Here is a 14793-nt window from a genome sequence, read left to right on the forward strand (position 1 = left end):
TACTTTTAAAAACCTTATTTTTCACATTTTCCTGAAAAATGATGGACTACTGGTACCAGGTCAATGACGGGTGTCTTTACCTTAAGGTACTGCAATCTCTATTGTATAAACTAATTGTAAGACGAAAGTGATCAGATAAGGTAATTTTCACGTGAGAGAAAAATACCCATTTAACAGTCAATTTGATTTAGTACTTAAGACAAACTGAAATAAAATTGGTACCCCTTTTTTTAAAATAAAATTGTAACAATTAAACCTATGGGATCCAAATTTTATTGGGAGATAACTTCTTCTTTATTATTTATAAGTTATTAAGTTTATTTCTATATTATTCAGTTCTTAATTATTATTTAAAACATTTTACAACATAACTTTGTCGGAAGACTAAACGTAATCATTGTAATTTTTTTGGAATAGACACCACTCTTACGCTAGACTTTTCACGATTGTCAATTAGTATTATAATAAAAATTGCATAATACACGTAATAGAACGTTTAAATAACAGACGTCTATATAACAGAGATCGTACTGCTGTATTGTTTAAATATCGTTTACGAATTTAAAAAATATGTTAAGTTCAGTATGCGTAGTGCATATTTTTCTACCTAGAATATAAAAATATTTATACTATAATTTTGTTTCTTCACACTTATATTTCGTATATATTGTACATAATAAGAATACGTTAATTGTATTAACACTAGAACCACTAGATGGCTCAAAATAACCCATTTTGGGTCTCTTCTTTGGCAATTATGGGAAAAGCGTAGACGATTTTCTCAGAAATTATTCAAGAAATTGATTTAGATAAATACAAACTAGAATATAAGGAAATTGAAGACTCAATAAATATATTCTTATAAGTTTTGTAAGATAATGTAGAACAAACAATTTTATTGGTCGGTAGTTCCAGTGTTAACCCTTTGCACTTGACAATATTTTTCATTACAAACATTCATTATTTTCTGACGAAATATTAATAATATTATTTGCAACTTACATAAAGGAACATCTTGCATAAATTATGGGGCAGAATTGTTTTATTTCTATGTTTCATGTGTTAATACTTTATTGAACATTTTATAATTTTATTGCGTTCAATCAAATGGCGACTGAGAATCGCCTCTCAAGTGCTAAGGGTTAATTCAATTGATCATTAAATTATGTATTAGGTCGTATAATATGAAATAACGAATTTTGCGGGAAAAAGGAAACTTTATTTGATGTTCTAAAAGACGTTTATTCAATCAAAATATGCTCCATTCGATTCGATACACTTCTGCCGACGTATTTTTAATGAATACATTCCATTTTCTAAAAATTCAGAATGTATAGAATGAATAAATTCTAAAAATATTTCATATTACACGACTTAATAAGTATAATAAAAAAACAACTGCCAGATGTTTTAAAGATAATCTGCTACTAGTACTGGACAGTAAATGCTAGAAAATCTTAAGACACGCGAATGGCAAACTTGAAATTACAATAGTATTTACTTGATGTCTTTAGTGAGTGCTTTTAAAAAATTTTGTTTCAATCCGTGAGAAATTTTATTCTACAATTTCAGAAATTCCTACGTCTTTGTCTACATCCCCTCTTGTGGTCTCCACTATGGCTTGCTATCATTGAGAGTGATGACAGGGGGTGCTACAAGAGACCCCCGTTGACCCTGTGAGAGATTTAACCCCTTGACGTAGTATTTACTTTCTCTACTAAGCTCGTGTAACAATTTTGCTATCGACAATTTGGAAGAAAACAACAAAATTTTTCATTCTACTTTAACCCTAAACGTACCACGTGTTTTTATAACGAATCATACCACGATGTGACTCTCAGTCACTCATGAGAATAAAAGGAATGATTAAAATGTTATTGTTTTTGTTTATAGGGCCTAAATTTTAAAAGCTCAAAGAAACTTTTGGAAATGCAATATGAAATAATCAAAAAATTTAAATAAAAAGTTCAAATATGACTCAAAGTCACATCATGGTCCGATTAGGGTTAAAAGGGGCAAAACAGATCGTTGTTTCGATTCGTGGGCAACGAACAACATTGATTTTTGTTAAATTAACACGTTGATTGCCACGAGAATTTCGAGCGTTTTGTTATGGTAAGATTTATTCCTTTATAATAAAGGCTAATAGTATTTGAAATAATTATTAATGTTTTGGTATTACAGTACTCATACTACAACATCATCTAGCTCCTTGTGTTACTAAATATTTTGATTAAATATCAATTTTCTTATTATAATTGTTTTCAAACAATTTGGAAACTCACCGGTGACCACCGTGACAATCAACGTGTTAATCTAGAAATCTTCATCACGAGTTTCACTCGTTATTGTATGGCAAGGGATTAACACTAAACCTATCGAGCAATTAACCCCTTGCCCTACGATTTAATTTCGCAGTTTCCCTTGTTACAGCTATTTGTCGTTAATAATGTACTAGTGAAATAAAAAATTCCACGCTCTTTCTATGCCTAGATTTACTCTAAACCATACAGACTGTTAAAAAGAAAAACAATGTTTCATTTGAATTCAGAAAAACTGAATAACGTTTATATTTGTTAAAGACTGTTAGAAATCTTCATCACGAGTCTGACACGACATTGTAAGGTAAGGGGTTAAACAGACTTCTTGAAATTCCTCTATAGAAATTTCAAGAGCGCATCTATCGAGACTTTAATTGATTTATAATTCAGTTCGCGTATTGATAAATCAATTTCTTTAATCATTTCTCAGAGAAACATCTGTTATCTTTTTAATAATTGCACGATGAAGAACTTAGGAATGCGTCATTTTGACCTGCCTGTTAGTTTTAGTGTTAAGCGATAGAAAGTATTGATGGTACTCTATATGATATGACGGAAATAAGTTTTCAATATTTCAAAGGCAAATATGTAAATATTTTTACACACATTAATTTTAATGGTTACTGTTGAATTATTACTAATGCTAAGCTAGCAAAAGCAAAAATGCCCAACTTTCATATATCTTTAGTCTAAACAAAAGCGATAGTGTCGTCAAATCATACAAGGGGAAGTTGGTTCAAACAAACTTTTATTCTATGTTGGTTAGATGTTACAATAATGCTTACAGGAGTGTATAGTACTGGCAGAGTGACGATAGAATACTGTTTTGGTGTTTTTTTTATTTATTATCTGTTTTCCCTTAAGCGGGATATCCATTTCCTGAGATCTGTACCCTTTTACCTGAATTTATCTTGGATGTTATAGGGAGTTTGAGCGTCGTGAGTGCTGGGATTTGCGGGTTGTTGACGTCTTGAGGTACGATTTCAGGGTAAAAGGACTGTTTTGGTGTTGCTTGAGTCCTCTTTTTATAAGAAGGTTTTGGTGGAAAAATCGGGGGTAGGGGTAAGTAGGAGAGCAGGAGGGACCGTGAGGAAAATTCAGGGGAGTTATCTCGGATGCATAAACATGTCATTATGCAGGAAATGGGAAAGAGAGCCTTTTTCAAGGGACGATCAGATAGGTGAAAAAAGGGGAAAAGCCCAAATGCAGAAATATTAGTGTTACATAAAGAATGAGAAAATTCGCTTTAGAGTGAAAAATAGGTGTAGGCAAGGGTACATAAAATACCAGCTAATAACGAACCGCGGTTTTGGGGAAAAGGTTTGGGACTAAGGGTTGATTGAGACATTTCTGACGTAGTTTTTAAGTGTAATTCTAAGTTCGCACCTCTTGTATACACACATTCTCTCCGGTAGCCTTAGTTCTTCGGTTTTATTTACATTGAGTTTGACTCGTGATTAAAATTTTGAACCGGACATAAATATTACGAATCTAATTTGAGGTGACAGCACGAGTGAGATATCGGTTGCTATAATTATGGCCCGAATTTTTCCCGGTTAAATGGTATGGCAAGGGGTTAAGTTTATGTTTCAATGTTTTTAATTCTTTTTCCTACCACCTATAGTGCTGCTATGCATAGTCAGCTGAAGTCAACATGACAGTATGACAAGATTTTACATTGTATGTATATCTATCCTATGCCTCGTTTCTGGTTGGAGAGAATACAGCAGAACTGTTCCTTTCACACGATCGGTAGTACAGAGCATTAGACACGAAATCTTATAACATGTCAAACCTATGTTGTCCCTCGTTTATGATTTAACTGTTTTCATATGTTGTATATACAAGACGTAATGCTCTCAGTGCCAAAGGAAATTAATCAGCTTTAATATAGAGAAAGTGTATTAATTCTTGACGTTGAAAAATTTCGATCATCTTCCGTTAAGAGTGATTTGTAAGTGAAAATTTAAATTTGTTTAAAGCAAGCGATATTGCGTTGCTTCGCACTGTTTTCGTGTAGGCGCACTCGCATACTAAACATTCGCATGATTTTTGTTTTCGATATTTATTTTTTTTTCAAAGTGACAGAGTGTAACAGGGGTTAGATGCCGATCGTTGGGAGATGAACGTGTTCGTTAAGTTTCGCAGTTCTAAAAGTAGCTGAGTGAAATTGGGTCTACTTTCGGCTTCCGTGATCCAGCATGAACGCATTATACCATAAATATTAGGGGAAACATAATCGGGTTGTTCCAAGCGGCCACCTTCGTTGACTATGTAACGTAACAAGCGATCATCCTGTACATTCGAGTAAGGGAAAGAGCCGAACGTGCCGATTTCCCAGAGTACCACTCCGAAAGCCCATACATCGCTTTTCGAGGTGAATGAGCGGTCACGTAAAGCCTCTGGTGACATCCACCTTATAGGAAGATGACGAGTTTTACTTTTGTCGTGTTTTATTACGTATACACCACTGCGTGAAAGTCCGAAATCAGAGATCTAAATGGCATCAAGTTTAGTCAATATAACCTAATCTATCTGGTTAGTTTATAGAACATCCAGACTATAGTAAACAATATACCTTTAGAGTTAAGTCTGCCCCAAGGAGAATGTTCCTTGCCGCTAAATCTCTATGAACAATTTTTTTGCTTTCCAAATATTCCATACCTGTGGCAATCTCTGTGGCGAACTTTAAAAATTGATGTAATTCCGCTTCGTTTAACCAATTTTCCTGTAGATATTTATTGTTTTCCTTTTCTTGTTCCCAGTTGTCATTAGAAACATTTAGATATATTGGTAAGATGGGTTGTCTTATAACACTTTCTTGTTTGGATATGATAGAACTCGAATTTATATACATAGCTAAAAATTAGTGGACTGGTAAATAACTGAGGTTTGCATATAGTAAGCCATAAATATAAAAATGAATTGCTTGGTGACTTACATTTTGAAATTGGACTTGATTTAGATGAGTATATAAGAGTATTATGTTCAGCTTTTGTTATGTGTGTCTTTGCATAATTTTTTCGTTTAAGATGCAAATAAGTTAAGAGATCTCCACCTTGCATGTATTCAAGGAGAATACATATTGGTTTGTTCGGTTGAACACAATAGCCAACGAGGCTAACCAAATGGGGATGAGTTCCTGCTTTTTTCATTATTTCAATTTCTTCTAAGAATTGTTGACGGACCTCTAATTCAATGGAAGCGTTAACGTTTTGCGACATTTTTACAGCAACCACAGTATTGTTAGCATCATCCAAATGACCAAGATATACTTTGCCAAAATGTCCATTACCCAATTCACGTATGAGTTTCACACTTTTAAATGGCACCTGTAATGTATCTGCTTCCCCTTTTCGTTCCTCCTATGATAGTTTTACTTATATACATGTATACATACAAGTATATCCTGTATACTTAATTTACCGCATACCTTATTGCTAATATAAAATAATTCACAAAAAAGCCTTATGATTTATCTTTTATCTTTACCTCAGACTCTGGTACAAAGTATAAAATATTATGCTGTTGAAGAATTGTTTCTGCCCATCGAGATTTACATTTGGAAAGCTTGTGTATTCTAAAAACCAAGATGGCATCAGAGATTATTTTACAAATGATATCAGATTTATCATGTTTGTTTTATATTTACCGATGATTATTCTTGTAATATGTCGCACAGTAACTATTAGTGTGGAACAGTATAAAGTAATTAAAAATACCAAAGAATATACAACAAATTCCCATTATAATAATGATTATCAACCACTGCTGAAATGTAGAAGTATCAATTTTTAAATCCCTTTGAAATGTTTATCTTTACATAACTAATTTTTTATTAATTGTCCCTGTCATTACTACATCTTACCGAGCTCTGATCTGTGGTTTCTGTAGTGTTTGATGATGTAGAATGTATTATGTAAGTTCCATCTGCTCCGGAACAACCATGGTCATTTACAGCAGTAACTATCACCTTGTAATCATTTTTTAAGTCTACGTAATGGCCGTTGGATTTTGTATTCCATACAAAACTAGTTGTATCTGCAGTTACATTTTTTATTTTTGTTTCGTTATAAACTAGTAGCCCCTTTTTCGTGGTGAACAAAGGTACACCAATACTGTAATAGTTACTTCTTACAATTTCTATATTCTGTGGTTAGTTCTCATTGATGTGTATACTCTATAATAATTTAAAGCATTCATCACCTAATTACATAATAATGAACATTGGAAATATTGGAAGATACATTCCAATTTACAACCACCTCGTTTTCTCTTTGAGTAACATTTATTGCTGGAGTAGGCAGTGTTGACTTGGCATTAACGCAGCTGCATTTATTACCAATGCATTCTGGAACGGTATAGAGAATCTGCACATTTTAAACATGATTTTTTTTTCTTTTTTTCACATATCAAACAAGTGTAATGAAATATCTGCCTGTAGTTTGTACACACACTGTTGCTCTAAAGTATATGGATACTTATCATAATTAATGAAATCTGTGATGTAGAACATACATTATTATTATTATTAAACGATTTTTAAGGCTAAAATTTGTTACATACATACATATAATGTATTCTACCAGTATCAAATTTAAAGAAATTTTAAATAATTGATCTACTTTCTGTTGGCTGTAAATTGTAATATAAAAAATTTCGAAAAGTTGTTTTTTTTGCAATTAAATCCTTAGAACATTTCGACTTTTGTTGAATGGTACTACATATTTTTAACTTTATATTGTTGCAGCCGATATCAAAATGAGTTTAATGACTTTGAACTAAACTTGAAATGGCTTTAATTCTTGGAATGTTGATTTAATCAAAGAAATGTTGAAAATTATTTAATTTCAATGAAATTGCATGTACAAGATAGTAAGTTTTAATCATGAAAATATTAGTATATGTACATTCTGAAAGAAACATAATATAGAAATATAAATGTATTTTCTGTAATGTCAATTGTAGTTACATTGTAACAGCTCTGCAAATTTACTACATTAGTGAAATTATACCTATAATACTATATGTAGCATTTTGAGCTCTTATTATACTTAAATGCGCAAATGTAGTGCAATTCTTTACAAAGTATGTTAATTCTTGCTGATTATTTATGCACTTTTCATAATGTATGTACGACTAATATTATTATTATTGAAAGTTATTATTTTATATATGCAATTTGATCAAAATTAAATAATCCATGTCAATTTCAAAGTTTATTGTCTTAATATCATCTAACAATATTTTATTAAAGAAAAACTATTTGAACATTATTTATATCACAATCTGTAGCAGACTGAAAGCTGACTCAAAACTTTCATTCAGAACATTTTTTGTTAGATTATCAGAGCTACCTGAAAAATTGTGGCGACATTGAAGTGGGACATTCTATAAACACACAGTTAATATGAAGATAAGAAGACGTCAAAACTATTTATTATTATTGGTAAGATCTTTAATGAATAGCAAATATGTTCTTCAATACAGTACAATCTAAAGTATACGAAATTCAATCAGCTCTTTTGAAGATTTCATAAGTTTCTTTAAGTCATTATAAAAATGAAGAAAGCATACACATGCTTTTGAGCGGTAGTGCACATGTCGATGTTATTGAAAACCTAATGCAACTTACTTCGGCCGGTTTTGCGCTATATTTCGTTCTTGGATTTGCAATAACTTTTACTTTGTATGAACAATTGGATTGGATGTACGAATCGGGTACATCAGCTGACATGCTGTTTTCCGGTAACAGCACATAATGTTGCTTCTCGTACATTACGTTTTCTAGCACGTGAATCATCGTAAGCTCTGGACATTCTGGTAAAGTAATGTTCGAAACAGTCGTCAAGCTCTTCTCTGTTTGAGCATCTGTAATTATAATGCTGCAACGAACGCATATGCGTCCGTATTATAGCAAACAGTGTAATGAACTTACGGTCTCGCGTATGTGAGTGGCTTAGAGTGATAGTCTATTTCTAAGTTCTTGATAAAACAAGTTTTGGATTGATTAAATACTAATATTATAATTATTAATATTAATAATTAATAGCAATTAATATTATTAATAACATCATGATATCAGTACTTAATTAAATAATATGAAAATAATGAATTCGTGTATAAATATAATAATCATTTAATTAAATATTAATATTACAATTATCAATATCAACATTTAATAGCAATTAATATTATTAACACATTGTATGCGAAAAACGTAAAAGTACTATTTCCATGTACCATTGAATAGTATTAAATAAATACTTGTATAACTTCATTAACATTTTTATATAAAAGTAGATAGTTGATTCCTTTTGAGCATTATTGAAAGTATTTCTATTTGCAATGGATACTCTCGAAAATATGTTGAATAATAAATAAATGAACTGAATGTAAGTGTTATAAATTGAAATGAACAAAATGGCCCGCACGCAATGTGCTAATAACATTGTAATGTTAATATTTAATTAATCCAACAACACTTCACAAAATCTCTTTCTTTCGAGAACTCAGGGATAGGAGACAGACTACTATTATTCTGAGCCACTTATCTGTACTTATGTTGTTATTAAAGTACATAATTCTTCATATTGAGTCCCGGACGTTACCTATAGGACGATGGTTGTCTAACACTATCCGGAGGCAGCCAAGACACATTCAATTTAAGGAATTTATACACATTGTTTGAATACTTCTCATCTTGCAGCACGGTTGCACTCAAGTTTCGCACAGCACCCGCAAACTCGACTCCATTTTTCGCGCATTGGCCACCACATGAACTGAGCAAAACAATAACCGTACAACAGTATATTCGTAGCAAGCGAATTCTCGTTAACATTTCATTTTCAAGTTACGATGTGTGTGAACGAAACGATATTGCGTATAGTAATTCCGATTCGATTGCGGTAGATAACTTGAACGGTACGTTCTCACGACATTATAAGTACATTTCTGTGCGCAATATATCGGATTAATAATCGTGGGGGGAAAAGCAGGTGATGATCTCTTGGAAAAATGCGATAAGACACGATAAGCTCTAGATGTTCAAGTGGCCAACAATCGCCAGAACATTTAGACGCAAGTAAGGCGTTACAAGATAGTTTAAAGTGTTACTTTCAAACAAGCGAGAAGGTTTTTGCATTATCCATGATAGTGTAGAGAACAGGGCTCCTTCTCCCCTCTATTCACAAAAGAAACAAAGCCTTACTCGAGCACTGAGTTTTAAAACGCTTTTAACGTGCCTTATCGTTTACACATTGTCATATAGACAAATTGGTAGTTGCTTACGCTTTAGTCTTGCACGCATTATTAACTTGGTACTTAACATCTTGCTGATTGGTCACAAGTGTACTTGTGTCTATTGGTCCTAGTTGTTCGTGGATTTCATTGTATTTGGACTTATATTAATTTATGCCTGAAAGCAATATAGTTTGATAAGTTCGTGTCGTTAATTTTTCTACCATATAAAATGATATTTTATTAAATATAAAATTTGTATAATATAACTTTAAGACCTGTCGCTGTTGAATATCTTCTACTGACGAGACAGAAGCAGTTCAAACTCGTGTCGCTCTGTAATTACAAAACGTAATGTGAGAAGTATTAACATACTGCGGCACGAACTTACGTGACCGAAGCTTTGAAATAACTTGAAAACAATTATAATTCATAAGACAACTGACGTCGAATAAAAATATTCAATGACGTAAATAACTAGATAATATTGTAACGTAAGAATTGTAGTAGCAAATAATTAATAATTATTCCTATTTATCTTTGTTACGAAAGTGTAAGTGGTACGTAAAACGCTGATGTTTCTCGTGGCACTCAACGTGTTAAATGATTTTAGCATATTATATGTGAGTGAAGTACGTATATTAAAGTTGAAAGATGTTTCCTGCAAACAGATTCACTGGTCAGCAAGTTGTTGAGTAAAGTATGCCCCAAGATGAAGCGGTAAATAATTCAGAAAATAAGGAAGTTGCGTTTAAATGTTACAGAAAGGACATGGCCTCGGCCACTATATCACCAACTGAGGATGACGAGCTGACCTTACCCCGTGCGTCAATCAATAAAATGATCAAAGAGATCTTGCCGCACGTGCGCGTGGCCAACGAGTCTCGAGAGTTAATACTGAATTGTTGCACGGAGTTCATTCATCTACTTTCCTCTGAAGCCAATGAAATTTGCAATCAGCAGCAAAAGAAAACCATAAACGCTGAGCATGTTCTCCAGGCACTGGAGAAACTTGGTTTCGGAGACTATAGTGCAGAAGCGGAGGCGGTTCTGCGAGACTGTAAGGCTGTCGCAGCTAAACGGAGACGTCAGAGCACTAGGTTAGAAAACTTAGGAATTCCGGAAGAAGAGCTTTTAAGACAGCAACAAGAATTGTTTGCTAAAGCACGAGAAGAACAAGCAGTCGCTGAACAACAACAGTGGCAACAGCTACAGGCAGTCGCACAGATGGCTTCAATGCAGCAGGCTGACAGCGAGCAAGAAGATTACTCCTAAACATGTATCCGGAAAAATGAAGTGCGTTGTGTCATTCTAGCGGCAGCAATCGATCTTAACACAGTGCCGATTTTTCAGTTGTAACGGACAAACGAATATTCCTTTGGTTTCAGTAAATCCCAACAATGCTACCGTTCATGTTATTAGTTTCTCGTCAACTGATTTATTGAAATTTGTACATGTCACTTATGTATGTATATTATTTCCAACAAAAGGAGATCATTGTTTTTCTACTTTTGTCCTTTGTTATCTTCTTGAACCACGATAGAAGTTTTCATGAATATCCAGGTTGTTAATATTACAATCCACTTCATTGGAGCAGAATTTTTCCCTGAAATTATAGCTTCATGTTACGCATCTTGTTTCTTTCGTTTCTTGGATCGTGTGATTATAATAACCTCCAACTTCTATCTATTATATACTTTTACGCGCATATTACACACCGTTTGTGCGTATAAGGGCATCGTTACTTCGCGCACGAAGTGCTCGAGGAAAACGAGTCTCAGTAGTATATATATTTTACTCAAACGAGACGAGTTTAAGGCATTAATCTTCCGTACTCGGAAGAGAGATGACTCTTTTTAATTGCCTCCATTACCCTTGAAACATAATGGTACCTAAACCATGAAAAATATTTATAAGTTGGGAATTATTGCAGAAACATTTGTGTTATTATACTTACCAATTTCTTTCAGTTAATGGACTCGGCGTCATTGGATTTTTGCTAATACCATGTATTTTTGTTTTTAACCTTTCTATTAACTTCTTTTCGTTTTGATACATTGGAGTTTCTATAAAACAACGAATGTTAGATTTTTTAAATTATACATAAAGGAAACGTTATGTTTTAAGAATATAAATATTGCGCTTTACCTTCATTTACAATTTGTGGTACAAAGTATAAATTTAAACTAGCATCCACTGACTGAATGCTTGCATCTAAACCACTGTGAGTTTGTAATCTTGAAGTAGAAAACACTTTACTATAGAAATCCTGCAAATGTAGAAACAGTCATGGTTTAACATTAATATTTTCAAATGTTAATATATCTAAATTTAAGAAGCTAATGTTTTCCACCTTCATCTTTTCCACAACATTTGGAGTAAAATCTTGTAGTTCAGCTTTGTTGTGTAAAAATACAATGTGAGGATAATATTCGACGTAGTCTTGATCCATGTTACTCGTAGACGACGGTTTTAACATTTCTGCAGTTTGTAAAAATCTGAATTTGAAAAAACAACAAGCATGTTCGATAACATGTTCGTGTGCTTGAAAAAGTTTTAGAAGCCTTGTGGACGCTACACTTGCCTAACTAGATTTGGATCAACGATCCAGTCTTGTACAAAAATAATAACATGACAGACCGAAAACAAGAAGGCAGTAAACTGCAAAGACTGCAGCTCCAAGTTGGTTTCAATGCTTGCAAAATCAGTGGCAGGTTTCTTTTGATCGTAAGAAACAGAATAGTCTATTGTTGATCCAGAGAGTATTGGTTGAGTATCCAGATATATTACTCGGTTTTTTGTTACAAAGAAGTCGATGCCAGATGTACAATTTGCACCACTTTCATGATGTGACGTGTCTTGAATTGGAAATATATTGGGCCTAAAAAATTCATTATAGTTACAAACATCTAATAGACAGCAAAGGATTATTTGTTTGGAATGAAAAACAATACTAACGCGTAACTAGACGTCAAAAGAGACATTATAGTGGATTTGCCAACTCCTTGAGCTCCTAGACATCCTACTACCAAAAAATCTTGCTGATCATACAAGTATTCTAAAGGGTATTCACAAAGTTGCATATTTTCATCCATAAACTTGACACTAGTTGTCATTTCTATGCATGTTGTTAATATGGTACGAGTAGCTAAAAAACATAATCACTTATTGTGCAATTAGAAATAAGATATATCTTGTAATCAACAATTAAACATCAAGAAAACAAAGGACATACGGTCTGGAAGCTTTGAAACATGGGACGATGATTCAACCTCTTTCCTGCAACATAAATAATTAATTAAAAAATTGATTGTAACAAGGAGGTAGGTATGCGTGAAATTTTCTTAAAAATATATAATTTTACTTGTTAGCACCATTACGTTGACTTGGCGAAACAGCTCTGCTTTCGCCTTCCCTTGTTTTTAATATAAACGTAGGTCGATCTATAACTCTGATTGCGCCTCTACCCTCTTGTTCCCTGCTATCAGGATCTTTTATTATTGACATTATTTTATGGACGTTCATGATGATCAACCTTTTATGTTCTGTAACAATTTTACAAATATATACTTCTCTATAGCTTTAAGGTAGACAAAGCTATTTGTAACTATAACTTACACTTTTCACAAAACACTTTCTTCCTTAATACTGAAATTTTGACAAACAAAATATGACGTGCGAAGGAAAAAGTAAACATGAAAAGAAATTGTACACAAATTATAGTTATTTTTTAAATTATTCTAGTTAATTTTTCATGTTAATAATTATCAGTTCTACCAAGTTTAACTAGTAAAGGAGCTCTTAACCAAACAATATGCGTTTGATGTACGTATAGGATACCGTCTGTTTGGAAGTGCAGCATGTGTAGCCAATATGTCGGTAATATCAATTTCTATTTGCAGATAAAGTCAATTTCTATTTTTCATTAATAACTGTTCAACTTCACATTTTAAAATTCTTTTGTTAATATCCGTGACATTCTTTTTGTAAATAATTAGTTAAAAACAATCCGTCACAGAAGTTGGTAAATAAAAATATTTCAACATAATAATTTAGTGCATATTGTAAATAAATATATTGAACAAAGGTACACGCCACACATGAACGATGATTCTGCCATCTATTACAAGATGATTACATTACTATGTGACTACCAACTTAGACATTTTACCATAGATAGAGCAACGAGTCAATCTGGTATGGTTAATGTGTTATCATAGTGGCTATTATACCAATTATAATTTATATTAAATGAACTGTTTAATATCATGTCTGATTTCAATGATGTATTTTATTAAAGTGAAGAATTGTTATTGCCGATGAACGTTCAATTTATAAAATTGACAATCGATTCAAACATGGTAGACCACCACACTGACCAAATTATCATACATTTAAAAGTATATCCAGAATATTTGATGGCTACTATATAGGCATGCTACTTACTCAGAGTCAACATTCATATATTATTGACAAGAAAATGTAATTGTATTTAGACTTTATTACCTGTTAAAGAAAGTTGTCTACAGTCTCAGTACTTGATAAAGAAGAATTAACACTAAAAATTACCAGATGGGTCAAAATAATCCATTCCTGATTTCTTCTGTTTGCAATCATTAAAAAAGTAACGGATGTTTCTCTGACAAAGAAATTGTTTTAACATTACGAAAACTGAACTGTAAATCAATTAATGTCTCAATAAATGCATTCTTGGAGTTTCTATACAGAAATTTCTAAAAGTCAATTTAACTGCTCGGTAGTTTTAACGTTAATCAAAGATAATCGCGTATGTATTTTAGGAGCTTTAAATGTCGTATACTATAGAAATGATTAACACGTTTGCGACCAGCGTCACATACTTGTAACGCTAAACATTTTGTATCTTGCATAGAGAAAATTAGGTTACTCTCACATGTGTATGTATTTAAAATCCTAACACTTTTAAAACAATTTTATTTGCATTTCTCGCGTTTCATGAAATATTCTAATTATGAAGATTGTCACTGAAAGAACGCTGGTCGCCAATTATTTATAATTATTTTCCATATCATTTGCCTTTGTTATTAAAGAATAAGTATTACTATTCAAAACGCTAGAAATTTTCATGGCAGTCAACGTGTTAAATGAACGCGCATCATAGTCAGCACTAGAAGCAAATTTGAAAATATAAAATTATAATAAAAATTATAATACAATTACAATTACAATTTGATGTTTAACCCTTTGCACTAGG

At 32.5% G+C, this 14793-nt stretch overlaps 3 protein-coding genes across 5 annotated transcripts; 1 reads left to right on the forward strand and 2 right to left on the reverse strand.

The window, feature by feature from the left end:
- The first annotated feature begins 4084 nt into the window (after nucleotides 1-4084).
- On the forward strand, nucleotides 4085-11068 carry NC2beta (negative cofactor 2beta). Of its 2 annotated transcripts, none has more exons than XM_031974162.2 (2): nucleotides 4085-4275; nucleotides 10325-11068. In XM_031974162.2, exon 2 carries the CDS (start codon nucleotides 10332-10334, stop codon nucleotides 10833-10835), a length of 504 nt encoding a protein of 167 aa, XP_031830022.1. In that variant the 5' UTR covers nucleotides 4085-4275; nucleotides 10325-10331; the 3' UTR covers nucleotides 10836-11068. The 2 variants fall into 2 exon arrangements, with proteins under 2 accessions (XP_031830022.1, XP_031830021.1); XM_031974161.2 differs by lacking the exon at nucleotides 4085-4275 and adding an exon at nucleotides 9350-9405.
- Nucleotides 4398-9221, reverse strand: LOC116425889 (uncharacterized). Its single transcript, XM_031974159.2, has 9 exons — nucleotides 8933-9221; nucleotides 7957-8206; nucleotides 6528-6691; nucleotides 6190-6439; nucleotides 5974-6092; nucleotides 5814-5901; nucleotides 5263-5686; nucleotides 4900-5180; nucleotides 4398-4817 (listed from the first exon to the last, which is right to left on the reverse strand). The coding sequence occupies exons 1-9, from the start codon at nucleotides 9160-9162 to the stop codon at nucleotides 4398-4400; spliced, it is 2226 nt and encodes a 741-aa protein (XP_031830019.2). The 5' UTR covers nucleotides 9163-9221.
- LOC116425890 (nonsense-mediated mRNA decay factor SMG9) lies at nucleotides 10974-13433 on the reverse strand. 2 transcript variants are annotated; one of them, XR_013001485.1, is made up of 10 exons: nucleotides 13179-13433; nucleotides 12925-13105; nucleotides 12796-12839; nucleotides 12519-12708; nucleotides 12145-12441; nucleotides 11914-12058; nucleotides 11709-11829; nucleotides 11518-11626; nucleotides 11279-11452; nucleotides 10974-11166 (listed from the first exon to the last, which is right to left on the reverse strand). XR_013001485.1 is itself a non-coding variant. In XM_031974160.2 (9 exons), the coding sequence occupies exons 2-9, from the start codon at nucleotides 13083-13085 to the stop codon at nucleotides 11374-11376; spliced, it is 1146 nt and encodes a 381-aa protein (XP_031830020.2). In that variant the 5' UTR covers nucleotides 13086-13105; nucleotides 13179-13433; the 3' UTR covers nucleotides 10974-11373. The 2 variants fall into 2 exon arrangements, 1 of the variants encoding a protein (XP_031830020.2); XM_031974160.2 differs by having other exon boundaries at nucleotides 10974-11452.
- Between the last annotated feature and the right edge of the window lie 1360 nt (nucleotides 13434-14793).

This window comes from Nomia melanderi, chromosome 2 (genome assembly GCF_051020985.1).
Source record: "Nomia melanderi isolate GNS246 chromosome 2, iyNomMela1, whole genome shotgun sequence".
Classification (NCBI taxonomy): Eukaryota; Metazoa; Arthropoda; class Insecta; order Hymenoptera; family Halictidae; genus Nomia; species Nomia melanderi.

What these genes read in the sequence shown, in the direction of transcription:
- LOC116425889 (XM_031974159.2), bottom strand. Translation starts at nt 9,162, where the DNA reads ATGTTAACGAGAATTCGCTTGCTACGAATATACTGTTGTACGGTTATT. An exon ending in AGACAACCATCGTCCTATAG is followed by an intron (nt 8,207 to 8,932) that starts GTAACGTCCGGG and finishes CGTTCGTTGCAG; the next exon opens with CATTATAATTACAGATGCTC. An exon ending in ATAGCGCAAAACCGGCCGAA is followed by an intron (nt 6,692 to 7,956) that starts GTAAGTTGCATT and finishes TAAAATGTGCAG; the next exon opens with ATTCTCTATACCGTTCCAGA.
- NC2beta (XM_031974161.2), top strand. Translation starts at nt 9,365, where the DNA reads ATGTTCAAGTGGCCAACAATCGCCAGAACATTTAGACGCAA. An exon ending in GCCAGAACATTTAGACGCAA is followed by an intron (nt 9,406 to 10,324) that starts GTAAGGCGTTAC and finishes TAAATGTTACAG; the next exon opens with AAAGGACATGGCCTCGGCCA.
- LOC116425890 (XM_031974160.2), bottom strand. Translation starts at nt 13,085, where the DNA reads ATGAACGTCCATAAAATAATGTCAATAATAAAAGATCCTGATAGCAGG. An exon ending in TGTTTCAAAGCTTCCAGACC is followed by an intron (nt 12,709 to 12,795) that starts GTATGTCCTTTG and finishes TATGTTTTTTAG; the next exon opens with CTACTCGTACCATATTAACA. An exon ending in ATGTTGTGGAAAAGATGAAG is followed by an intron (nt 11,830 to 11,913) that starts GTGGAAAACATT and finishes CTACATTTGCAG; the next exon opens with GATTTCTATAGTAAAGTGTT.